The sequence below is a fragment of the Scyliorhinus torazame genome, chromosome 10 (genome assembly GCF_047496885.1).
Source record: "Scyliorhinus torazame isolate Kashiwa2021f chromosome 10, sScyTor2.1, whole genome shotgun sequence".
NCBI lineage: Eukaryota > Metazoa > Chordata > Chondrichthyes > Carcharhiniformes > Scyliorhinidae > Scyliorhinus > Scyliorhinus torazame.
Genome location: NC_092716.1, coordinates 89,230,248 through 89,256,089, shown reverse-complemented (window position 1 = coordinate 89,256,089; position 25,842 = coordinate 89,230,248). Strand labels below are relative to the sequence as shown.

The 25,842-nt window shown below is 45.3% G+C and overlaps 1 protein-coding gene across 1 annotated transcript in view; it reads left to right on the top strand.

The window, feature by feature from the left end:
• rspry1 (ring finger and SPRY domain containing 1) overlaps positions 1-25,842 on the top strand; it is a 122,626-nt gene that overhangs the window by 11,483 nt on the left and 85,301 nt on the right. Inside the window, exon 2 of the mRNA XM_072518402.1 lies at positions 11,448-11,500. Coding sequence (XP_072374503.1) covers positions 11,448-11,500 — 53 coding nt within the window. The remainder of the gene's footprint in view (positions 1-11,447; positions 11,501-25,842) is intronic.

The following is a 25,842-nucleotide window of genomic DNA, read 5'->3' as shown; positions in this document are numbered from 1 at the left end:
TGAGTAAGTGCCACTAGATAGCACTGTTGATAACCCATTCTATGACTTGCTGATGATGGAGAGTAGACTGATGGGGTGGTAATTGACTGGGTTGGATTTGTCCTGTTTCTTGTGTACAGGACACACCTGGGCAATTTTCCACATTGCTGGGTAGATTGCAGCTGTTGTAGCTGTACTGGAACAGCTTGGCTAGAGGTGCGGCAAGTTCTGGAGCACACGTCTTCAGTACGATTGCCAGAATATTATCAGGACCCATCGCCATTGCAGTATCCAGTGCCTTCAGCCGTTTCTTAACATCACGTGGAGTGAATCGTATTGGCTAAAGACTGACAACTGTGATGCTGGGGACTTCCGAGGAGGCTGAGATGGATCATCTACGCGGCAATTCTAGCTGAAGATTGTTGTGAATGCCTCAGCCTTGTCTTTTGCACCTATGTGCTGGGCTCCTCCATCATTTGAGGATGGGGATGTTTGTGGAGTCTAATCTTCCAGTGAGTTGTTTAAAAATCCATCCGCATTCACGGCTGGATGTGGCAGGACTACAGAGCTTAGACCTGATGCATTGGTTGTGGAATCGCTTAGCTCTGTCTGTTATTTGATTATGCTGTTTGGCACACGAGTAGTCCTGTGTTGTAGCTTCACCAAGATGACACCTAATTTTTTGGTATGCCTGATGTTGCTCCCGGCATGCTCTCCTGCACTCTTCATTGAACCAGGGTTGATCCCCAGGCTTGCTACTAATGGTAGAGTGGGAGATATGCTGGGTCACGAGGTTGCAGATTGTGGTTGAATACAATTCTGCTGCTGCTGATGGCCCACAGCTCCTCATGGATGCCCAGTCTTGAGTTGCTAGATCTGTTCAAAGTCTATCCCATTTAGCACGGTAGTGGTGCCACGCTACACGATGGAGGGTATTCTCAATGTGAAGACGTTGTCTCCACCAGGACTGTGCGTTTGTCACTTCCACCGATACTGTCATGGACAGATGCATCTGCAGCAGGTAGATTGGCGAGGAGGAGGTCAAGTATGTTTTTCCCTCACTGCCTGCTGCAGTCCCAGTCTAGCAGCCATGTTCCTTTAGAAACTGGCCAGTTTGGTCTGTGGTGGTACTGTCAAGCCACTCTTGGTGATGAACATCAAGTCCCCCACCCAGAGCATATTCTGCACTCTTGTCACCCTCTGGGCTTCCTCCAAGTGCTGTTCAACATGGAGGATTAAGGATTCATCAGCTGATGATGGCCGGTATATGGTAATCAGCAGGAGGTTTCCTTGCCCATTTTGAACCTGAAGCCATGAGACTTCATGGGCTCCAGAGTCGATGTTGAAGACCCCCAGGGCAACTCCCTCCTGACTGTATACCACTGTGCCACCACCTCTGCTGGGTCTGCCCTGCCGATGAGAGAAGACATACCCAGGGATGGTGATAGTGGTGTCTGGGATATTGTCTGTAAGGTATGATTCTGTGAGTATGACTGTCAGGCTGTTGCTTAACTACTGTGAGGCAGCTCTCCCAACTTTAGCACAAGCCCTCAGATGTTAGTAAGGAGGACTTTGTATGGGCGACGGGGCTGGGTTTGCTTTTGTTGTTTACGGGTAGTCCTTATGGTTTCATTCCATTTTTGTGTTTTTGCTGTGGTTGAACACAAGTGAGTGGCTTGCGAGGCCATTTCAGAGGGCATTTAAGAGTCAAGCACATTGCTGTGGGTCTGGAGTCAAACATAGGCCAGACCAGGTAAGGATGGCAGATTTCTTTCCCTAAAGCACATTAATGTACCAGGTGTGTTTTTACGACAATCTGCAATGGTTTCATGGTCATTATTAGACTTTTAACCCCCCCTCCCCTGATTTTAATATGTAGATTTTGCAAATGCTGCCGATGCAGGAAATCTAAACTAAATGCTGGAAATACTCAGCATGTCGGGCAGCATCTGTGGATAGAGAGAAACAAAAGCGAATGTTTCGGGTCAAGATGACTGCAACAGTTCTGATGAAAAGTCCCCTTGACCTAAAATGTTAACTCTGGCTGGCTGTAGGTTAGGAAACACAAATTGTATTTGTTCCTTATTTATAGAAATATGGTGTTTCTCTGAAGCTACTTCTGAAATGCTTTTGCCTGTAGATGTTTGTGTGAATGTTCAACCATAGCTGAGCTCTAGCCCAACTGCATCCTTACACACTTTCTAGCAGAGTGATTTGAATTTTGATCAGAAGTGGAAAGCTTTGCTGACATTTCTATCTACCTCATCTCCGTGTTGACATTTCTACCTACCTCCCTGAGTCTTGGGGACTATCTGTGTAGCTTTATTTTGAACATTGTTTTGGTTGATGCCAATGTGATTGCCTCTTGCACTTGACCATCAGATGTTTTGGGAAATGCATCATATTCCCATTATGGCCTGATCTTACAAAATTAATTGTTGATTCTTGGAAATAGAATGCTGAAAACAAAATAAGATTCAGTTCTAAAAATAATCTACACAATGAAATCTGAGAATTTCACTGCAGGTTTACCAATTGGGGGTTTGCATTATTGCCACTGGTTTCAATGCAGCATTTCTTGCAGATGAACAATTAAACAGTGTAAATTTTCTCTGAAAACCTGTCACAAATGATAATCCTACAAGAATGAAGTTGCAGTGATGTGGAGGAGAATTTTAAACTGAAAGTAGGTACGTTCTGTTGACTGAATCTGATTTACTAGCTCAACCTAATTTGTGGTGGTTAGATGTTTTTATTGCAGCAGTGGTGCAGGTAGAGATCTATTCACAGCATTTGTGTGGAGAGAATTTTTGCATGCTAGATTTATTTAGAAATTTGTGGGTATTTCCCACTGTATTAATATTTGGGGGCTTGTACTAAAATTGGGAGAGCTGTCCCACAAACTACACAAACAGCCTGACCGTCATACTCATGGAATCATGCTTTGTAGACAATATCCCAAACACCACTATCATCTGTCCCACTGACTGGACACCCAGCAGTGGTGGCAGCACAGTGGAGGGAGTTTGCCTGGGAGTCCTCAAGTTCGACTCTGGACCTTATGGGGTCTCATGGTATCAGGCCAAACATTAGACAAACCACGCACCCCTCCCTCCTCGGCTAATAGATCAGTACTCCTTCATGTTGAACACTGCTAGGAAGAAGCACCGAATGTGGCAAAGGTATGGATTGTAACCTGGTTGGGGAACTGTAACCTGGTTGGGGAACTTCAATGTCCATTGCCAAGAGTAGCTCAGGAGCACAGCTGACAGAGTCCTCAATGACTCAGCTACTATGTTGGGTCTGTGGCAGGTGGGTGAGGGAACAACTGACTTGGTCTCATTCTCAAAAATCAACCTGTCACAGATGTATTTCTCCATGACCGTATTAGTAGCAGTGATCACCAGTCTTTCTGTTGATCAAGTCACATCTTCATACTGAGGATACCCTCTGCTGTGTTGTGTGGCACACTACCACTGTGCTAAATGGGATAGATTTCTGACAGATCTAGCAACTCAAAACAGCATGATGAGCCGTCAGCAGCAGAATTGGAGACAACCATAATCTATAACTTCATTGCCTGACACGTTTCCTATTTTGCCATCAAGTTGGGGATCAATCCTGGTTCAACAAAGTGTGCACGAGGACTTGCCAGGAGCAGTACCAGGCATACCTTTTTTTAAAATTTAGAGTACCCAATTCTTTTTTCCCAATTATGGGGCAATTTAGTGTGGCCAATCCACCTATCCTGCACATCTTTGGGTTGTGAAGGTGAAACCCACGCAAACACGGTGCGAATGTGCAATCTCCACACGGACAGTGACCCGGGGCCGGGATCAAACCCGGTTCCTCAGCGTAGTGAGGCAGCTAACCATTGCGCCACTGTACTGCCCAGCACCAGGCATACCTGAAAATGAGGTGTGACCTTATGAATCTACAACATAGGGCTAATTGTGTGCCAAACAGTGGAAGCAACATGCAACAGACAGAGCTGAATAATTCCACAAATCAATGGATCAGGTCCTGGCACATCTCGTTGTGAATGTGGTGAACAATTAAGCTAGCAAGAGAAGACTCTACAAATATCCCCATCCTCTATGATGGGGGAGTCGAGTACATCAGTGCAAAATATGGCGCTGAAGCACTTGCAACCATCTTCAACCAGAAGTGCTCGATTGATGATCCATCTCTGCCTTCTAATATCGCCAGCATCATAGATGCCAGTCTTCAGCCAATTTACTTCACTTAACATGATATCAAGAAACTGCTGAAGGCACTGGATACTACAAAGGTTATGGGCCCTGACAACATTCTGGTAACAGTACTAAAACATTTGTGCTCAAGAATAAGCCATTAACCAAGCTGTTCCTGGGCAGCTGCAACATTGGAATCTACCAGCAATGCGAAAAATTTCTCGGGTCTGCCCAATTCACACAGAACAGAACATGTGACCATTAGTAAAGTGATGGAAGGTGTCGTTGATAATGCTATCAAACGGCACTTAACTGAGCAACACTTTCAAATTAATTTGAGGGATATGGGCTTCACTACAAGGTTAGCATTTATTGCCCATCCCTAATTGCCCTATGTGGTGGTGAACTGCCTTCTTAAACAGCTGCAGTCCACTAATGCTTGGTTTGGCTTCTATTAGGACAACTCAGCTGCCACAGCCTTGGTCCGGACCTGGGCAAAAGAGCTGAACTACAGAGGTGAGATTGTCTGTCTGCCCTTGACGTCAAGGCAGAATTTGATCAAATATGATATCAAGAAGGTTTGGCAAAATTGGAGCCACTGGGAATTGGGGGAAAGTCTCCACTGGTTGGAGTCATACCTAGCACAATGGTCATGATTGTTGGTTCGTCAAAGCCCCAGGACAACACTGCAGTTCCTCAGGGTAGTGCCCCAGCCCTAACAATCCACAACTGCTTCATCAATTACCTTCCCTATAAAGGTCCGAAATGGGGCTGTTCAGTGCCATTCGCGACTCAAATACTGAAGTGGTCCACACCCACAAGCAGCAAGACCTAGACAACATTCCGGCTTTGGCTAATGAGTGGCAAGTAGCATTGACGTCAGAAAAATGTTAGGCAATGACCCTCCCAACAATAGAGAATCCAACCACTTCCCCATGACATTCAGTGGCATTACCATCGCTGAATTCCCCTTCTATCAACATCCTGGGGGTTACCATTGATTAGAAACTGAATTACGCCAGCCATATAAATGCTCTGGCTATAAGAGCAGGTCAGAATCTGGGAATTCGGCTGTGAGCAGCATCACCAGAAAACTCCCCAAAAAGTACAAATGAGTGGTATAATGGAATACACTCCACCAGCCTGGAAAAAGTGCAGTTCCAGTAACACTCTAAGCTTGATTGGCATGCCATCCACCACCGTCCACATTCACTGCCTCCACCACCAACGAACGCACAGTGACAGCAATGGACTGTCTACAAGATACACTGAGGACTCACCAAGGCTTCCTCAACAGCATCCTCCAAACCACTGACTTCTACCACCTACAGTGAATATGGGGTTCAGATGCATATGGCCACCACCACCTGCACGTTGCCCTCCAAGCCCCACACCACCCACTATGGCGTCGCTGGATCAAAAATTCTGGAAATGTCTTCTCACAGTATTTTGAGTGCATCTACATTACATGGACTGAAATGATTGGCTCACCGCGACCTTGAGGGTGGTTTGTGATGGGCACTAAATGCTGGCCGAGACAAGTGATGCCCACATCACATGAAATAAGCAAACTAATATTATGACTGACTCTGAAAAATATTCCTGAACCAGCAGGTGACTAATGTCCACAAGGCTATTGTGTACACTTGCCTTTTAGAATGAATGACAAATTTATTAGTGTTCTTTGAGGTTGTAACAAGTCGGGTGGATGTTGGGGAACCAGTGACTGGAATATGTTTAGATTTCCAAAAGGCATTCAATAAAGTGCCACATAGAAGGTCACTGCACAAGGTGAGAGCTCATGGTGTTGGGGATAATATATTGGCATGGATAGAGGTTTGGCTAACTAACAGGATCGGGATAAATGAGTCATTTTCAGGTTGGCAAATAACTAGTGAAATAACACGAGATCAGTGCAGGGACCTCAACTATTTATGATTTGTATTTGTGACTTGGACAAAGGCAGAGTGTACTGTTGCCAAGTTTGCTAACTATGCAAAGATGGGTAAGAAAACAAGTTGAGGAGCATGAATAGAGGCTGCAAAGGATATAGGTAGGCTAATTGAGTCGACAAAAATTTGGGCAGTGGAGTATTATGTTTAAAAAAAAAAAAAAAAATTAAAAAAAATCCGTGAACGTGGCCACTTTGCAAAGTGTAGAAAAGCAGAATGATAAATTGAGAGATTGCGTATGCTGCCATACAGAGGATTCTGAGTTTCCTTTATACATGAATCACAAAAAGATAGCAGTTTACCTTCCTAACTAAAGTAGGGAAGTCTTACTGTAACTGAATAGGGAATTGGTGAGACTGTACCTGCAGTACTCCAACCTTATTTAAAGAAGGATATACTTGCATTGGTGGCAGGCCAGAGAAAGTTGACAAAGCTGAGTTGTCTTTGAGAAAACATTAAGCATGTTGCCACCCAGGTTGAGAGGGTTGTTAAGAAGGCGTGCGGTGTGTTAGCTTTTATTGGTAGAGGGATTGAGTTTAGGAGCCATGAGGTCATGTTGCAGCTATACAACACTCTGGTGCGGCCGCATTTGGAGTATTGCGTGCAATTCTGGTCGCCGCATTATAGGAAGAATGTGGAAGCATTGGAAAGGGTGCAGAGGAGATTTACCAGAATGTTGCCTGGTATGGAGGGAAGATCTTCTGAGGAAAGGCTGAGGGACTTGAGGCTGTTTTTGTTAGAGAGAAGAAGGTTAAGAGGTGACTTAATTGAGGCATACAAGATGATCAGAGGATTGGATAAGGTGGACAGTGAGAGCCTTTTTCCTCAGATGGTGATGTCTAGCACGAGGGGACATAGCTTTCATTGAGGGGAGATAGATATAAGACAGATGTCAGAGGTAGGTTCTTTACTCAGAGTAGTAAGGGCGTGGAATGCCCTGCCTGCAACAGTAGTGGACTCGCCAACACTAAGGACATTCAAATGATCATTGGATAGACATATGGACAATAAGGGAATAGTGTAGATGGGCTTTAGAGTGTTTCACAGGTCGGCGCAACATCGAGGGCCGAAGGGCCTGTACTGTGCTGTAATGTTCTATGTTGAGCCTATATTCATTGGATCAACATCTGAGGGGACTTGATGGGGTGGATGCTCAGAGGATGTTTCCCTTTGGGGTGTCTAGAATTTATGGGCACAGTTTAAAAGAGTCTCCCATTTAACAGAGTTGAGGAGCAATTTATTTTTTGAGGGTCATTAATCTTTGGAATCATTACCCATGGTGGCTCTGCCTTGAATGTATTAAGATATTTGAAGTACAGAGAAATTGAGGGTTATGGGAGGCAGTCGCTGAAGTGGAGTTAAGGCTGTAATCCGATTAACCATTCTTATTGAATGGCAGAACAGGTTCAAGGAGCCTAAATGGCTTGCTCCTCTAAAGATCTCAGGGAGTATTTTACTGAACGAAAAGTAGAAGTACCCATAAAGATATCCTTGGCTGAGTTGAAATACAAACACTGGCAGTGCTGAATTAAATGTGGGTGATTTTACTGCGTCAGCGTATCTGTTGAAACCTCAATCCATAAAACATAGCACACTCCTGGCCAGTCTTCCACTGCCCATTAACTTGAGGTCATCCAAAACTGCCGATGTCATATCTCTACACTAAGCCCTATCCTATCCAAACCAGTCCAATCATCCAACTTGGTTAAAGTTTTGCACTGTTAAACCATTAAGATTTTTTTTTTAATGATGTGCATTCTGGCATCTAAAATTTTGTTTCTGTTGTCTATCAAGTTTATCATTCTGGATCATGTAGTTACAGTAGTCAGACACACAGACCTTTCTCTACTGTTGCTTCATCTTGGCTGAAACATAAGTAGAGCATTAGAATTGGGTTAAGGCAGGGAATACTGATATTTGGTGAGTCCTGTTAAAATTTGAACATAAATGGAAGAAAAACACTTGTTCTCACAATCTAGGCTTGGATATAAAGGTAGTTTAAGATGAAAAGGCGTTGGGGAAGGAGTGAAAATATAGAACATAGAGTGCAGAAGGAGGCCATTCGGCCCATCGAGGCTGCACCGATCCACTTAAGCCCTCACTTCCACCCTATCCCCGTAACCCAATAACCCCTCCAACCTTTTTGGTCACCAAGGGCAATTTATCATGGCCAATCCACCTAACCTGCACAGCTTTGGACAGTGGGAGGAAACCGGAGCACCTGGAGGAAACCCACGCAGACATGGGGTGAACGTGCAGACTCCGGGACACACACAGTGGCCCAGTGGGGAATCGAACCTGGGACCCTGGCGCAGTGAAGCCACAGTGCTATCCACTTGTGCTACCATGCTGCCCTAATGTATGCAATATAATTTCTAATACTGCTCTTGAGTGAAGATATTGCATTTTGACATGTTGTTTTTGATATTGCGAAGAACATTCTGTGTTGAAAATGTTATATTGCTATGTTTGTCTTGTGCCTTGCACAGTGAGAATTCCAGGTAGGGTATCTTGCTTCTCTAGCTTTTGCTATCATACTAAGTGTTTTGTCTCTAGTATCCGGGCAATTCTTGCTCACTGTTCAAGACCAGAAGCTCGGGTAACACGGGTTGAAAAATCCTTGCAGATAATCCAGTCATTTCCTTTGGCAACTGAATAAAACCACAGTAGCAGCACAATTTGCAAATGGTCTACCAAAAAACTGCAGTCCCAGTCTTGTCACGAGGTGGTTAGTTCCTTTTAGATTGTAGAGGATATGGTGTATTTTAAGATGGATAGAAGCTGATGAACAAAGCAGCAGGAGAAACCTATCATGGGAGATTTGTGAGGGAAACTACAGAGGAAATCCATATAATTAATCAACAGAAGCATTTATAGCCAGTGTTGTCACACTGTACTCCCATCTGCCTTTTTAAGAGTGGAAAAAGTAGTTGGACATTTGAAAATATTTAAATAAACAGAACTTAATGTGTAAACAATCACACTTGAAGAAGGGTCCAATATAGTACTCTGTAAATACTATATCTTGGCAATCTATTTGGTAATGGTGATTGTTTCCATGTTGTGTCGAAAATAATATTTGCATTTTTAACTTTAATTGTGATTATCTTTATGAAGCGTGAGGGATGAGTCATGATTTGAACTAGCAGTCATTTCAATTATGCTGACCATTAATTAAATTTATGAATGTATTCTTGCTGAGATGATTGGGACAGGTGAAAAATATCTGCTTGTACTCCGCTATGTAAACTGTGTGCTATAAAATTCAGTTGATCAAAAATGAATTTGCATGCTGCAATTTAAGCAAGTGAACGAAAAGAAAACTGAAAATCTTAAGAACCTTATCTGATGAAAAGGATTCCCCACCCCCACCTAAAACATCACATTACTTAGGCTTAGGGGTGGTCACTTGAGGGCTGGAAAATTGCAAATAATACACCCTTGTGTAAAGATAAGCTCAGCAACGACAGGTCAATCTGTTTAACTTTGTTGGTGAGGAATCTTCTGGAAAGAATAGTTCAGGCCAAAACCTATAGTCACGTGGACAAATGCAGGGGAAATTATGTTCAAAAAAACTCTAGCCAGTCAGTTGAAGAGGCAAAAGAGAAAGTTTATGAGGGCAATGCTGTTGATGTGTGCATGCAGTTCTAAAAGGAGTTTGATACAGTGCCACAGAACAGACTTTTTAAGTAAAGTTAAAGCTGATGGAATAAAAGGGACAGTAGCAATATGGATACAGACTTGGCTGAGCGACAGGAAATTGAGAGTAGTGGTCAATGGATTTATTTTGTATTGGGCGAAGGTTTAGCAGTGAAGTTTCCAAAATTCCGTTGACCTTGGTGAACACTACACAATTTCAAAGTTTGTGATTGATGCTGAAACTTGGAAGCATTGTGAACTGAAAGGAGGACATTGATTTTTTAAAAATATAAATTTGGTGCACCCAATTCATTTTTTCAAATTAAGGGGCAATTTTAGCATGGCTAATCCACCTACCTGGCACATCTTTGGGTTGTGGGGGTGAAACTCACGCAAACACGGGGAGAGTGTGCAAACTCCACACGAACAGTGACCCATAGCTGGGATTGAACCTGGGACCTCCGTGCCGGAACCTGGGACCTCCGTGCCGTGAGGCAGCAATGCTAACCACTTTGCCACCGTGCTGCCCCTGAGGAGGATAGTAATGATATCAAACTTTAAAGGGACATGGGCAGGTTGGGGAATGGGCAGGCTGGTTGGTGGTACATGAAGTTCAAAGCAGGGAAATGTGAAGTGATTCATTTTGGTAGGAAGAACATGGAGAGACAATATAAAATGTACAAAGGGGATGCTGGAGCAGAAGGACCTGGGTGTACATTTGCGGAATGCATTTTAAGGTGACAGGACCGGTTGAGGGAGCAGTTGATAACCTCCTTGCTTTTTGCCCCTATGAATGAAGCCCAGGATTCTGGGTGCTTAAATTGAATTTAGACCAGTGACAGTTTGGTCTTAGCTAGACTATTGCGTCCAGTGCTTTGTGCCACACTTCGAAAGGATGTGAAGGCATTAGACCGGGTGTGGAATAGTCTCCTGACTGTTCCAGGGATGAACTTCAGATGCATTGGAGAATTTAGGACTCTTTTCTTTGGAGATTAGGTGAGGGGCAATTTATGGAGGTATTCAAAATAATGGTATGGGCAGAGTAGATACCGTTTCTCAAAGGATAGAGAAGGAGAGGGCACGGATTTAATTTAATTAGCGAGGAAGTGTGTAATTTTCATAGAATTTACAGTGCAGAAAGAGGCCATTCGGCCCATCGAGTCAGCACCGGCTCTTGGAAAGAGCACCCTACCCAAGGTCAACCCCTCCACCCTATCTCCATAACCCAATAACCCCATAACCTGTAGTAACCTGCACAGGACTCACCCAGCTGGGGATGATTGTTCCCGTGCTCAATTGGACTGCGTTAACTCAGCACTAGCATAAAAGGCAGGCAGCTGTAGAGCCAGCTAAAGAGGAAACCGGGCCCTGTGAATGTATGATGCTGTTGCTGAAATAAAGGACTTTTAAGAAGCTCGTTGGACTCCCCTGGCTTTATCACAAGGTGAAAGTGCTGTAGGCGGGGGAGAGAGAGACAGACAGACAGAGAGTGAGCTGGGAAAGGTACTTCGTGAGTTGCTCATTTGAGAGCCGGTGCAGTCACAATTGGACAAATAGCTGCCTCCTGCACTATTAGAATTCTGTGATTCTATGATAATCCCTGCAAGTTGTCTTCAATTTTCTAAGCAAAAAAAATGTATTTGAACAATATGTTGAGTAACAATTTCTAATTTGTTTCTTTCAGTGACCAAGAGCCTCCATATTCCATGATCACCTTGCACGAAATGGCAGAAACAGGTAACTACAGGACTGAAAAAAAATTATAACGCCCCACAAACTGAGACAGAGATGGAATAACATTCACTAATTTTATCAATGTCATCACATGATTTTATTAGGGAATAGTGTAGTCTAATTTAAGATCAGCCCATCTTTTTTTTCCTGTAATGCTACATACTTTTACGGTTCACTTGGTTAAGTGGGAAGTCCAGTGATACTGTTCTGAATCTGATTAATAAACGAGCAACTGTCAATGATTTTGCCTCACTGCGAAGCATTACCTGACACAAAATACATGAGAACTGGGTTTCGTTAATCCTTTTGTCTTTTTAAAACCACATCAACATCCCTTGATCAGACGACTTACCCCAACTGATCCAGGGACGTTGATGTGAACTGTGCTCTATTCCTCTGGCTAAGAGCAGGTATCACTACTTGAGACCGGGTTGGCACTGGGATCTCACTGGTTTGTACAATTCAGCTTTGCATTAGATCAACTTGGTACATGAGGACTGCCTTGACTAAACATTGTTGAGGTGGGGTGGGTGTGGGATGTGTGGTGGGAGGAGGGACAACTTTGTAAACCTAAATTTATGAAATAGCATTCATAAAATTGAACAAACTTGCAGTTCTATGCGCATTACCAAAAGTTACAAATGTGTAGCACCAGCAATGAGCGCAAAGGTTTATTTTTGTTTCCCCTCTGCTTTCCCATTTTATATTTGGGCAGCACAGTGGGTAGCACTGTTGCTTCACAATACCGGGGTCCCAATTTGGTTTTCCGGCTTGGTTCACTGTCTTTGTGGAGTCTGCACGTTCTCCCCGTGTCTGTGTGGGTTTCCTCTGGGTGCTCCGGTTTCCCCTCAAGTCCCGAAAGACGTGCTTGTTAGGTGAATTGGACATTCTGAATTCTCCCTCTGTGTAACCAAACAGGCGCGAGGACTTTTCACAGTAACTTCATTGCGGTGTTAATGTAAGCCTACTTGTGACAATAAAGATTATTATTATATTATATATCTAGCTTTTGTCTGAATCACATTGAAGTTCATTTTGTTTAGGAGCACTAAGAAAATAAGTTATTAGGCATGTATTTTTCTGATAACATTAGTGTGGAAATTTTAAAATCAATTTTTCGACCATGCTACCTAAACTAAGAATACAAATTGTTGAAGAGGAAATGATTTACTGATAATTTCACAGCATGGATGTGTTCCATTTGGCCCAACAGGTTGGTGCTTTTTCATCTCTCCCTATCAATATCTCCATCTATTTTTCTCACTCGTGTATTTACCTTGCCCTTAAATACGTCTATGCTTTTGCTTCAGCTACTTCATGTGGTAAAATGAAGAGTGTTTACTTAATCATGTGAAATTTAATCCAATTTAAATTTGTTGCAATGTATGCGAAAACGTTTTTGGTGTCCTTAACAGTGAAACATTGTGTTTTATTCAGCTGTGATGCGGGGTCGACAGCTGCCAAAGTGGAATTGCCAACTTGCAAGCAAGCTTATAACACAAAATGGTTGCTATGGTGTGATCCTTTTATTGAGTCACCTGAGTGATGCCTGGGTTATTCTCAGAAGCAACTAAATGTGACTTGGTATTTGACTGCAAAATAATTGCATGCTTCAAATTGGCATTCCAGTCTTGGTTTTATATATAATATACTTAACATTGGAAAAAAAAATAGAGATGTTGCTCTCAATCATATTCTATCCTTGATGTCCTCAACTGTAAAAGCTTGGAGCATTGCAATGTTTTCTATTGCCTCTGCATTTGTACAGAGAAGTTCTGCAAATCTTAAATGGGAAACTTGATCAGCTTTGAAACTGTGTTCCAGAGCGACCGTTTTTAGGAGCAAATAAATAATGTTGTAGCAACAGTAACCGAGGCTTCCTTTGTTTGATATGGGTCAGTGGTGCAAATTAAAATGCTACCAATTTCTTACAGGAATTGCAGTTCCTGAACCTCATCTTCAATTATGCATCAAGTATGCATTGTTTTTTTATGTTTGTTTTTAATCTGGAAAATTAAATTCCTTTTTGGGGGGGGGAATTTTTTTTTTTTTTTTTTTTGATGAGTGGTTGCTTTCAATCAGTGCTTAACATGGTCAGTGTGAAAGCAATACAGACTAGAAGATTCTTGGGATAGATGCCGTCTCATTGTTGAAGTTAATCTCTGGCAGAACAACAATGAGGGTGCTTTGGCAGCAAGACTTTGCATTAAGGAGTTGGGAAGTTCCCTCTGGTTTCTGCTCCTGATAGCTATCAACTGATCTGTGACTGAGCATTGGTGCTGATAACATCAATCTTGCATGTGACATCTGTTATGGGCGAGGTGTTTTCAGAACCCCAAAATGTATCATGGAATTCAACCAACCTCTCCCTTTAATGTATTTGTTGTTTTTCCTAGCACGCGGCTTTTTCCCTAGGTGTGGGATTACAATTATGGACACGTGGATTTTTAAACACAAAACACTGTTTATTCCATGAACTCAACTTAACATCTTAAATAAACATTGGATCTCTTAACACCCCTTATTTCAAAGATAACTCAGAAAATATTGCAACAGTAAATAATTCCTTAAAATGTTCCTTCAAACTTCCAAGAGACTTAACATCTTCAAACAAAATCACATCAGGTGAAAAGCTTTACTTTAAATCACCCAAATGATCCAGAGATGGTCTTTCATGGCAGAGATCCAGCTCACTGCAAAACACAGACACCCACAAGCTGCTTTTTCAAACTGCAAAACTAAACTGCAAAATGGCTGACCTGAGCTCAGCCCCACCCAACCTCTGACATCACTGTTTTCTTAAAGGTACATTGCTTAAACATCCATGTCTGAAAGGTACTCTCACATGACATCCTAGAACCAAATAGCTTGTTAATGCTCACTCATCATCTTTAATGTATGAAGAATATGAATGTTATGTGTAGGAAAGCACTTCTTGACCTTGTGATTGAAAGAAGTTCATTGATGAAGCAGCTATGCTGGTTAGGCAAGGGCATGACCCTGAGGAGATCCTGCAGTGATGTCATAGAACTGAGATGATTGATGTTAGACAACCACACCATTACCTTTTGTGTTAGGTATGACTCCAACCAGCAGGGAGTACCATTGATTCCAATTTTTCCAAAGCTCTTTGGTCTCTTGATATCAAGGGCAGTCACTTTCTCGCCTCTTGAATTCAGCTCTTTTGTCTATGTTTGCATGAAGGCTGTAATGTGGTCAGGAGTTTGGTGAACCTGTTGGAATTCAAACTGATGTGATCAGTAAGTAGATTATTGCTGAATAAGTGCCACTTGACCACTGTCAACGATATTTTTTTATTACTTTGCTGATGGGCCAGTAAGTGGAAGGGTTGTATTTGTCCTTTTTTTTTTTTGTGGACCGGACCGACCTGAACTATTTGCCATTGCAGGGTAGATGCTAGTGTTGTAGCTGTACTGGAACAGCTTCGCTAAGAGGACAGATAGTTCTGGAGCACTATTGCTGAAATGTTGGCATGGGTCAATGGCCTTTGCAGTATCTCAATGATTCCTACCGAATAGCCTGTAATCTTTAACACAATTCTGTATAGGAGTAAACTTGTAAACAATCTGTTGAAAAGTATATTTCTGTGTGGCAAAAAACATATATTTATAAAAAGAATGTTATCAGCACAGACGGAGCCTTTCAGGTCTGTGGCCAGATCTCTGCAAGAGTAGTTCAGCTCATTCTCCCCCCACCCCCCCTTATTTTCTTTTATTTTCAAATCTTGAAAAGCCGTAATTGCATCTGTCTCTACCACCAGTGTATTTATTAACCTAATCACTGGCTGTGTTTGAAAAGGTTCTTCATGTCTCCCCTGCCAAAGGGAGCAGTTTCTCCCATTCTATTCTGTTTCTAAATCCCTCATGATTTTGAACATCTCCATCAAATCTCCTCTCCACTTCCTCTAAGAAGAAAGATCCCAGCTCTCCAGCCTAGCCACAGAACTGAAATCCTTCACCTTGGAACCATTCAAATCTTATCTGCATCCTCCCTGAAGCCTTCATACCATTCCTAAATGTGGTGCCCAGAATTGGAAACAACTCTAGCTGAGGGCAAATCAGTTTCATGAAAGTTTACTGTACTTTCCTTGTGCGTAGCACTGTTGCTTCATACCTCCAGGGTCCCAGGTTCGATTCACGGCTTGGGTCACTGCCTGTGTAAAGTCTGCACGTTCTCCCTGTGCCTGCGTGGGTTTCCTCCGGGTGCTCCGATTTCCTCCCTCGAGTCCCGAAAGACATGCTGTTTGGTAATTTGGGCATTCTGAAGTCTCTGTCTCCGTTCTCCGTCTCCGAACAGGCGCCGGAATGTGGCGACATTGGGCTTTTCACAGTAATTTCATTGCAGTGTTAATGTAAGCCTACTTGTGATAACAATTGTTATTACTATTATTAAACTTTGAACAATCTCTCTCCAATAGGGTTTGCAGCTGTAAGAAAGACAATTACATAAGAACTAGGAGCAGGAATAGGCCATCTGGCCCCAAGAGCCTGCTCCGCCATTCAATGAGATCATGGCTGATCTTTTATGGACTCAGCTCCACTTTCTGGCCCGAACACCATAACCCTTAATCCCTTTATTCTTCAAAAAACTATCTATCTTTATCATAAAAACACTTCATGAAGGAACCTCTACTGCTTCACTGGGCAAGGAATTCCATAGATTCACAACCCCTTTGGGTGAAGAAGTTCCTCCTAAACTCACTCCTAAATCCACTTCCCCTTATTTTGAGGCTATGCCCCCTAGTTCTGCTTTCACCCACCAGTGGAAACAACCTGCCCGCATCTATCCCATCTATTCCCTTCATAATCTTATATGTTTCTATAAGATCCCCCCCCACATCCTTCTAAATTCCAACGAGTACAGTCCCAGTCTACTCAACCGCTCCTCGTAATCCAACCCCTTCAGCTCTGGGATTAAACTAGTGAACCTCCTCTGCACACCCTCCAGCGCCAGTACGTCCTTTCTCAAGTAAGGAGACCAAAACTGAACATGATACTCCAGGTGTGGCCTCAATAACACCTTATACAATTGCAGCATAACCTCCCTAGTCTTAAACTCCATCCCTCTAGCAATGAAGGACAAAATTCCATTCGCCGCCTCAATCACCTGGAAACCAACTTTTTGCAACTCATGCACGAGCACATCCAGGTCTACATGCACAGCAGCATGTTTTAATATTTTAGCATTTAAATAATAATCCCTTTTGCTGTTATTCCTACCAAAATGGATAACCTCACATTTGTCAACATTGCATTCCATCTGCCAGAACCTAGCCCATTCACTTAGCCTATCCATATCCCTCTGCAGACTTCCAGTATCCTCTGCACTTTTTGCTTTACCACTCATCTTAGTGTCGTCTGCAAACTTGGACACATTGCCCTTGGTCCCCAACTCCAAATCATCTATGTAAATTGTGAACAATTGTGGGCCCAACACTGATCACTGAGGGACACCACTAGCTACTGATTGCCAACCAGAGAAACACCCATTAATCCCCACTCTTTGCTTTCTATTAATTAACCAATCCTCTATCCATGCTACTACTTTCCCCTTAATGCCATGCATCTTTATCTTATGCAGCAACCTTTTGTGTGGCACCTTGTCAAAGGCTTTCTGGAAATCCAGATATACCACATCCACGTTATCTACCGCACTGGTAACGTCCTCAAAAAATTCCACTAAATCAGTTAGGCACGACCTGCCCTTTATGAACCCATGCTGCATCTGCCCAATGGGACAATTCCCATCCAGATGCCTCGCTATTTTTTGATAGATTCTAGCATCTTCCCTACTACCAAAGTTAAGCTCACTGGCCTATAATTACCCGCTTTCTGCCTACCTCCTTTTTTAAACAGTGGTCTCACGTTTGCTCATTTCCAATCTGCCGGGACCACCCAGAGTCCAGTGAACTTTGGTAAATTATCACTAGTGCATTTGCAATTTCCCGAGCCATCTTCTTTTAGCACTCTGGGATGCATTCCATCAGGGCCAGGAGACTTGTCTACCTTTAGCCTCATTAGCTTGCACATCACTAGCTCCTTCGTGATAACAATCCTCTCAAGGTCCTCCCCTGTCATAGCCTCATTTCTGTCAGTCACTGGCATGTTATTTGTGTCTTCCACTGTGAAGACCGACCCAAAAAACCTGTTCAGTTCCTCATCCATTTCCTCATCTCCCATTATTAAATCTCACTTCTCATCCTCTAAAGGACCAATATTTACCGTAGCCACTCTTTTTTGTTTTATATATTTGTAGAAACTTTTACTATCTTGTTATATTCTGAGCAAGTTTACTCTCATAATCTATCTTGCTCTTCTTTATAGCTTTTTTAGTAGCTTTCTGTTGCCCCCTAAAGATTTCCCAGTCCTCCAGTCTCCCACTAATCTTTGCCACTTTGTATGCTTTTTCCTTCAATTTGATACTCTCCCTTATTTCCTCAGATATCCACGGTCGATTTTCCCTCATTCTACCGTCCATCATTTTTGTTGGTATAAACCTTTGCTGAGCACTGTGAAAAATCACTTGTAAGGTTCTCCACTGTTCCTCAACTGTTTCACCATAAAGTCTTTGCTCCCAGTCTACCTTAGCTAGATCTTCTCTCGTCCCATTGTAATCTCCTTTGTTTAAGCACAAAACACTAGTGCTTGATTTTACCTTCTCACCCTCCATCTGTATTTTAAATTCCACTATATTGTGATCGCTCCTTCCGAGAGGATCCCTAACTATGAAATCCCAAATCAATCCTGTCTCATTACACAGGACCAGATCTAGGACCGCTTGTTCCCTCGTAGGTTCCATTATATAATGTTCTAGGAAACTATCGCGGATACATTCTATAAACTCCTCCTCAAGGCTGCCTTGACCGACCTGGTTAAACCAATCGACATGTAGATTAAAATCCCCCATGATAACTGCTGTACCATTTCTACTTGCATCCGTTATTTCTTTGTTTATTGCCTGCCCCGCCATAATGTTACTATTTGGTGGCCTATAGACTACTCCTATCAGTGACCTTTTCGCCTTACTATTCCTGATTTCCACCCAAATGGATTCAACCTTATCCTCCATTGCACTGATGTCATCCCTTACTATTGCCCGGATGTCATCCTTAAATAACAGAGCTACACCACCTCCCTTATTCGAATACTACGAGCATTCGGGTAAAGTACACTTATGTTGGCTTTTTTACCTCTGTTTTGAATCTTAACACCTCGATCAGTAACCTCTCCTCCTAAGTTATATTTCCTCTTAACTTTTCTCCTAATTTTCCTTGTCGTTGAACCCATATCTTCATGTAACAACCTGCCGCGTCGCTTACCATTAATGTTTTTACTTCCTGTTTTATTCCTTTCAGTATTACTGGGCCTATTCACTGAGCTCCCCTCAGTCACTGTACCTTGTACTGTCGCCTTTTTTGATTTTTGATTATGGCTTCTCTGCCTTACACTTTCCCCGTTACTGCCTTTTGTTTCTGTCCCTGTTTTACTACCTTCCAAGTTCCTGCATCGGTTCCCACCCCCCTGCCACATTAGTTTAAACCCTCCCCAACAGCTCTAACAAACATCCCCCCCAAGGACATTGGTTCCAGTCCTGTCCACGTGCAGACCGTCCGGTTTGTACTGGTCCCACCTCTCCCAGAACCGTTTCCAATGCCCCAGGAATTTGAATCCCTCCCTCTTGCACCATCACTCGAGCCGCTCATTCATCCTATCTATCCTGACATTCCTACTCTGACTAGCTCGTGGCACTGGTAGCAATCCTGAGATTACTACCTTTAAGGTCCTACTTTTTAGTTTTAACTCCTAACTCCCTGAATTCAGCTTGTAGGACCTCGTCCCATTTTTTACCTATATCGTTGGTGCCTATGTGCACCACGACAGCTGGCTGTTCACCCCCCCCCCGCCCCCCCAGAATGCAGCCGCTCCGAGACATCCTTTTTTAAAAAAAATATTTTTATTAAGAATTTTAACACAATTTTTTACCCTTACAAACAAACCCCCCCCCCCCCCCTCCCCGTAACAAAAAGAAAGAAAGCGCACATAGCAAGACATGACCATGATAAATCGATATGATACAGAGCTTTGTACAATGGATTCCTCCCGTACATGCCAGTTTTCCAGATCCTTCATGTATTTTCTTGCTCTAATACCCCCCAAACAAGCCCCCCCCCCCCCCCCCCGGTTGCTGCTGCTGCTGACCGACCTTCGTCTAACACTCCGCGAGATAGTCTAGGAACGGTTGCCACCGCCTGTAGAACCCCTGCGCAGACCCTCAAGGCAAACTTTATCCGCTCCAATTTGATAAACCCTGGGGGGCTTTGCCTCTTTCCACATTAACAAGATCCTTTGCCGGGCTACTAGGGACGCAAAGGCCAGTATGCCGGCCACATTTGCCTCCTGCACTCCCGGCTCGTCCACTACTCCAAATAGTGCTAGCCCCCAGCTTGGCTTTACCTGGACTTTCACCACCTTAGATACTGTTCCCGCCACTCCCCTCCAGAACCCCTCCAGTGCCGGGCATGACCAAAACATATGGACATCGTTTGCCGGACTTCCTGAGCACCTCCCACATCTGTCCTCTACCCCAAAGAACCTACTCAGTCTCTTCCCCGTCATATACGCTCTGTGAACCACCTTAAATTGTATCAGGCTAAGCCTGGCACACGAAGGAGAGGAATTAACCCTACTTAGGGAATCAGCCCATAGCCCCTCCTCAATCTCCTCCCCCAGCTCCTCCTCCCATTTACCCTTCAGCTCCTCTACCAACGCCTTCCCCTCTTCTTTCATCTCCTTGTATATCGCCGACACCTTGCCCTCTCCGACCCATACACCCGAGATCACCCTGTCTTGAATCTCCTGTGCCGGGAGCAACGGGAATTCCCTCACCTGTCGCCTCACAAACTCCTTCACCTGCATGTATCTGAAAGCATTTCCCGGGGGTAGCCCGAACCTCTCTTCCAGTGCCCCTAGGCTCGCAAACGTCCCATCAATGAACAAGCCCCCCATTCTTCTTATCCCTGCTCGATGCCAGCTCTGAAACCCCCCCCCCCCCGTCCATCCTCCCTGAGACAAACCGATGGTTACCCCTGATTGGGTACCACACTGAGGCTCCCATTGCACCCCTATGCCGTCTCCACTGGCCCCAGATCTTTAGCGTTGCCGCCACCACCGGACTCGTGGTGTACCTTGTCGGCGAGAGCGGCAGCGGTGCCGTCACCAGCGCCCCAGTCTCGTTTCCTTGCAGGATGCCATCTCCAACCTCTTCCCACTTACGGATCATCGCCATATTTGCTGCCCAGTAGTAGCCACCTAGATTTGGCAACGCCAACCTTCCTCTGTCCCTACTGCGCTCCAGAAACCCCCTCCTTACCCTCTGGGTCTTATTCGTCCACACAAAACCCATAATACTCCTGCCTACCCTCTTAAAAAAGGCCTTGGTGATTACAAGTGGAAGGCACTGGAACACAAAAAGAAACCTCGGGAGGACCACCATTTTGACCGACTGCACTCTACCCGCTAGCGAGAGCGGCAACATGTCCCATCGTTTGAAGTCCTCCTCCATCTGCTCCACCAGCCTCGTCAGATTAAGTTTATGTAGGGCCCCCCAACTCCTAGCTATTTGGATCCCCAAGTACCGAAAGCTCCTTTCCGCCCTCCTCAGCGGTAGATCGTCTATCCCCCTTTCCTGGTCTCCTGACTGTACTACAAAAAGCTCACTCTTCCCTACATTAAGCTTAGAGCCCAAAAAATCCCCAAACTCCCTTAGAGTCTGCGTGACCTCCACCATCCCCTCCACTGGATCCGACACATACAGCAACAGGTCGTCTGCATAAAGCGACACTCGATGCTCCTCTCCCCCTCGGACCACTCCTCTCCATTTCCTAGACTCCCTTAATGACATGGCCAAGGGTTCAATTGCCAATACAAACAACAGGGGGGACAGGGGGCACCCCTGCCTCGTCCCACGATACAGCCGAAAATACTCCGACCTCCGCCGATTCGTGACCACACTCTCCACCGGGGCTCCACCCAAACCTCCGCAGCACTTCCCAGAGGTACTCTCACTTTACTTGGTCAAAGGCCTTCTCTGCGTCCATAGCCGACACTATCTCCGCCTCTCCCTCCACCGATGGTATCATTATCACGTTTAGGAGCCGCCGCACATTGGTGTTTAGCTGCCTGCCCTTTACAAATCCCGTCTGGTCCTCGTGGATCACCCCTGGGACACAGTCCTCGATCCTCGTAGCCAGCACTTTTGCCAGCAACTTAGCATCCACGTTGAGGAGCGAGATCGGCCTGTACGAACCACGTTGCAGTGGGTCCTTGTCCCGCTTCAGGATCAAAGAGATCGTCGCCTCAGACATTGTTGGGGGCAGGGTCCCTCTCTCCCTTGCCTCATTAAAAGTCCTCACTAGCAACGGGGCTAACAGGTCTACGTACTTCCTATAAAACTCGACCGGGAACCCATCCAGTCCCGGGGCCTTCTCTGCCTGCATACTCCCCAGATCTTTGGTCAGCTCCTCCAACCCAATCGGTGCCCCCAAACCAGCCACCTCCTGCTCTTCCACCCTCGGGAACCTCAGTTGGTCCAAGAATCGTCGCATCCCCTCTTCCCCCGCTGGGGGCTGGGATCTGTACAGCTCCTCGTAGAAGGCCTTGAATGCCTCATTTACTTTGTCGCACTCCGCACTGTAGCTCCCCTTCCATCCTTGACTCCACCTATCTCCCTCGCTGCCATCTTCTTATGGAGCTGGTGTGCCAGCATCTGGCTCTCCTTCTCCCCATACTCGTACGTCGCCCTCTGCGCTTTCCTCCACTGTGCCTCTGCCTTCCCTGTGGTCAACAGGTCAAACTCCGTCTGGAGATGTCGCCTTTCCCTAAGTAGTCCCTCTTCAGGAGCCTCTGTGACAATAAGCGATTTTCATTTCTGCGTATCTCCTGTCCACTCTTAAAATCTCGTCCACTAACCTCTCCCTTTCCATGCCCTTTATCTTCTCCCTATGAGCCCTGATGGAGATTAGCTCTCCCCTGATCACCGCCTTCAGCGCCTCCCATACCACCCCCACCTGCACCTCCCCGTTGTCGTTGGCCTCCAAGTACCTTTCAATGCACCCCCTCACCCTCCCACACACCGCCTCATCTGTCAGCAGTCCCACATCCAACCGCCACAACGGGCGTTGGTCCCTCTCCTCTCCCAGCTCCAGTTCCACCCAGTGCGGGGGCGTGATCTGAAATGGCTATGGCCGAATACTCCGTTCCCTCCACTTTCGGGATCAGCGCCCTGCCCAGAACAAAAAAATCTATCCGGGAGTAGGCTTTGTGCATGTGGGAGAAAAAAGAAAATTCCCTGGCCTGCGGCCTGGCAAGCCTCCACGAATCCACTCCCTACATTTGGTCCATAAACCCCCTAAGCACCTTGGCCGCAGCCGGCCTCTTTCCGGTCCTAGATCTGGAGCGATCCAATGCTGGGTCCAACACTGTATTAAAATCCCCACCCATTATCAAGCTTCCTACCTCCAGGTCTGGAATGCGCCCTAACATACGCTTCATGAATCCAGCGTTATCCCAGTTCGGGGCGTATACATTTACCAATACCACCCACGTCCCCTGCAACTTGCCGCTCATCATCACGTATCGACCTCCATTGTCCACTACGATATTCTTGGCCTCAAACGACACCCTCTTCCCCACCAATATTGCCACCCCTCTGTTCTTCGCATCCAGCCCCGAATGGAATACCTGTCCTACCCATCCCTTTCTTAACCTAACCTGATCCGCCACCTTCAAATGTGTCTCCTGGAGCATGACCACGTCTGCCTTCAGTACCTTTAAGTGCGCGAACACTTGGGACCTCTTAACCGGCCCATTCAGGCCCCTCTCATTCCACGTTATCAGCCGGATTGCCCCCCCCCCCCCCGACTAGCCATCCCCTTTTCTAGGCCAGTCCTGTGCCCGCGCCGCCCTCACCCTCCAGTCCGGGGATCCCTGCCGCGACCGCCTCTTCTGTGTCCAATTTCCCCTCGGCCAGTGCAGCAGCAACCCTATCTCTCTCTCTCTTCCCCCCCCCCCCCCCGCTAGACCCATGTCTAGTTCTCTTGCTCCCCCCATAGCACTCCTGCAAGTCAGCTGACCCCGGCTTCCCCCGCTGTCCCTTTGCCCCCCCCCGGTGTGGGAATCACCCCATCAGTGTGCGTTCCTCCATCTCTTTCCCCCCCCCCCCCCCCCCCCCCCCCCCCCGTCCTTCCCTAGCGCGGGAAAAAGCCCGTGCTTTCCTAAGCCTGCCCCGCCCCCTCTGGCGCAGCTGCAGTCGCAGCCTGGTCTCATTTTCCCCCATCCCCGAGCCTCCCCTCTCTCCAGCACCGGCACCCACCGTCTCGTATAGTCTACTCACCCGGTCCCTTTCCCCATCCATCACCCAACCCGTGGAACATTTCCTGCGCGTGATTAACACCCTATGTCCAACAAACATCGAACATCACCCCCCCCCCCCCCCCCCCCCTCTCTCTCTCTCTCAAACCCTCAGTTTGAGTCCAACTTTTCAGTTTGAATGAAGGTCCAAGCCTCCTCGGGCGTTTCAAAATAGTGATGTTGATCCTTGAATGTGACCCAGAATCGCACTGGCTGCAGCATTCCGAATCTCACTCCTTTCTGATGCAGCACCGTCTTGGCCTGGTTGAAACCCGCTCTCCTCTTTGCTACCTCCGTGCTCCAGTCTGGGTAGATTCGGATCTCCGCATTCTCCCATCTGCTACTCCGCTCTTTCTTTGCCCATTTCAAGACCCTCTCTCTGTCCATGATAGTTCCTGTTACTATATGAATGATTGATTAAGCATTTTCTATAATTTGTTGTGGAAATAGTCAGCGTGTATGAAACATATTCAATCTTATTTGGAGCCATTTAAGTGAACATGCCTGATTTCAATCTGGAGGGCCACTCTTATGGCACGCTCATTAGCCGGTGTCACCCATCACTGGAATAGGCGATAACAGTGGCATGGATAGAAGATTGGCTAGCTAACAGGAAACAGTAGGCATAAACGAGTCATTTTCTGGTTGATAAGACCTAATGAGTCATGTGTTTCAGGGATCAGTGTTAGGGCCTTGACATTTTATAATTTTTATATAAATGACTTGGATGAAGGAAGTGAGGGTATGGTTGCTAAATATGCTGCTGGCACAAAGATATGGACAGGAAAGTTGTTAAGAGAATTTAAGGAGACTACAAAAAGATAATAGGTGGGTTATGTGAATGGACAAAGATCTGCGAAATGGAGTATAATGTGCGAAAATGTGAATTTGTCCATTTGGCAGGAAGAATAAACGAGAAGCATATTGTCTAAATGATAGATTGCAGAGGGATTTGGGTATCCTAAGGCATGAATCACAAGATGAAAAAGCTAATAGAATGTTATTTTTTATTGCAAATTGGATTGAATACAAAAGTAGGGAGATTATGCTTTAATTCTACAAGGTGTGGGGAGGTGATGGCATAGTGGTACTGTCACTGGACTCGTAATCCAGAGACCCAGGATAATGATCTGGGGACCCAGGTTCGAATCCCACCACAGCAAATGATGGAATTTAAACTCAATAAAATATCTGGAATTAAAAGTCTAATGATGACCATGAAACCATTGTCGATTGTCATAAAAGCCCATCTGGTTTACTCATGTTCTTTAGGGAAGGAAATCTGCCATCCTTACCTGGTCTGGCCTATATGTGACTCCAGACCCACATGTGGTTGACTCTTAAATGCCCTCTGAAATGGCCTAGCAAGCCACTCGGTTGTATTCAACCGCTACGAAAACAAAAAATGAGTGAAACTGGGCGGACCATCCGCCATCGAACCAGGCACCAGAAACAACAACAGCAAATCCAGCCCTGTCGACCCTGCAAAATCCTCCTTGCTGACATCCGGGGGCTTGTGCTAAAGTTGGGAAAGCTGTCTCACAGACTAGTTAAGCAACAGCCTGGCATAGTCATGCTCACAGAATCATACATTACAGATAATATCCCAGACACCACTATCACCATTCCTGGCTCTGCCCTGTTTCACCGGCAGGACAGACCCAGCAGAAGTGGCAGCACTGTGGTATACAGTTGGGAGCGAATTGCTCTAGGCGTCCTCAACATCCGGCCAGAAGTGGCAGCAGTGAGCAGGTCATGCACCCTGCATGTACACTTGGTGTCAAATCTTTGTATGTGTCTTGCCACTGAGGAGAACTTCCATTTTCTAGCTTCTAGCAAGCAAGAGTACTGTGAAGATGAATTGTTTTATTAAAATAGGTTGGTTGTGTACTACTGGACAAGATCTCTCAACTGAAT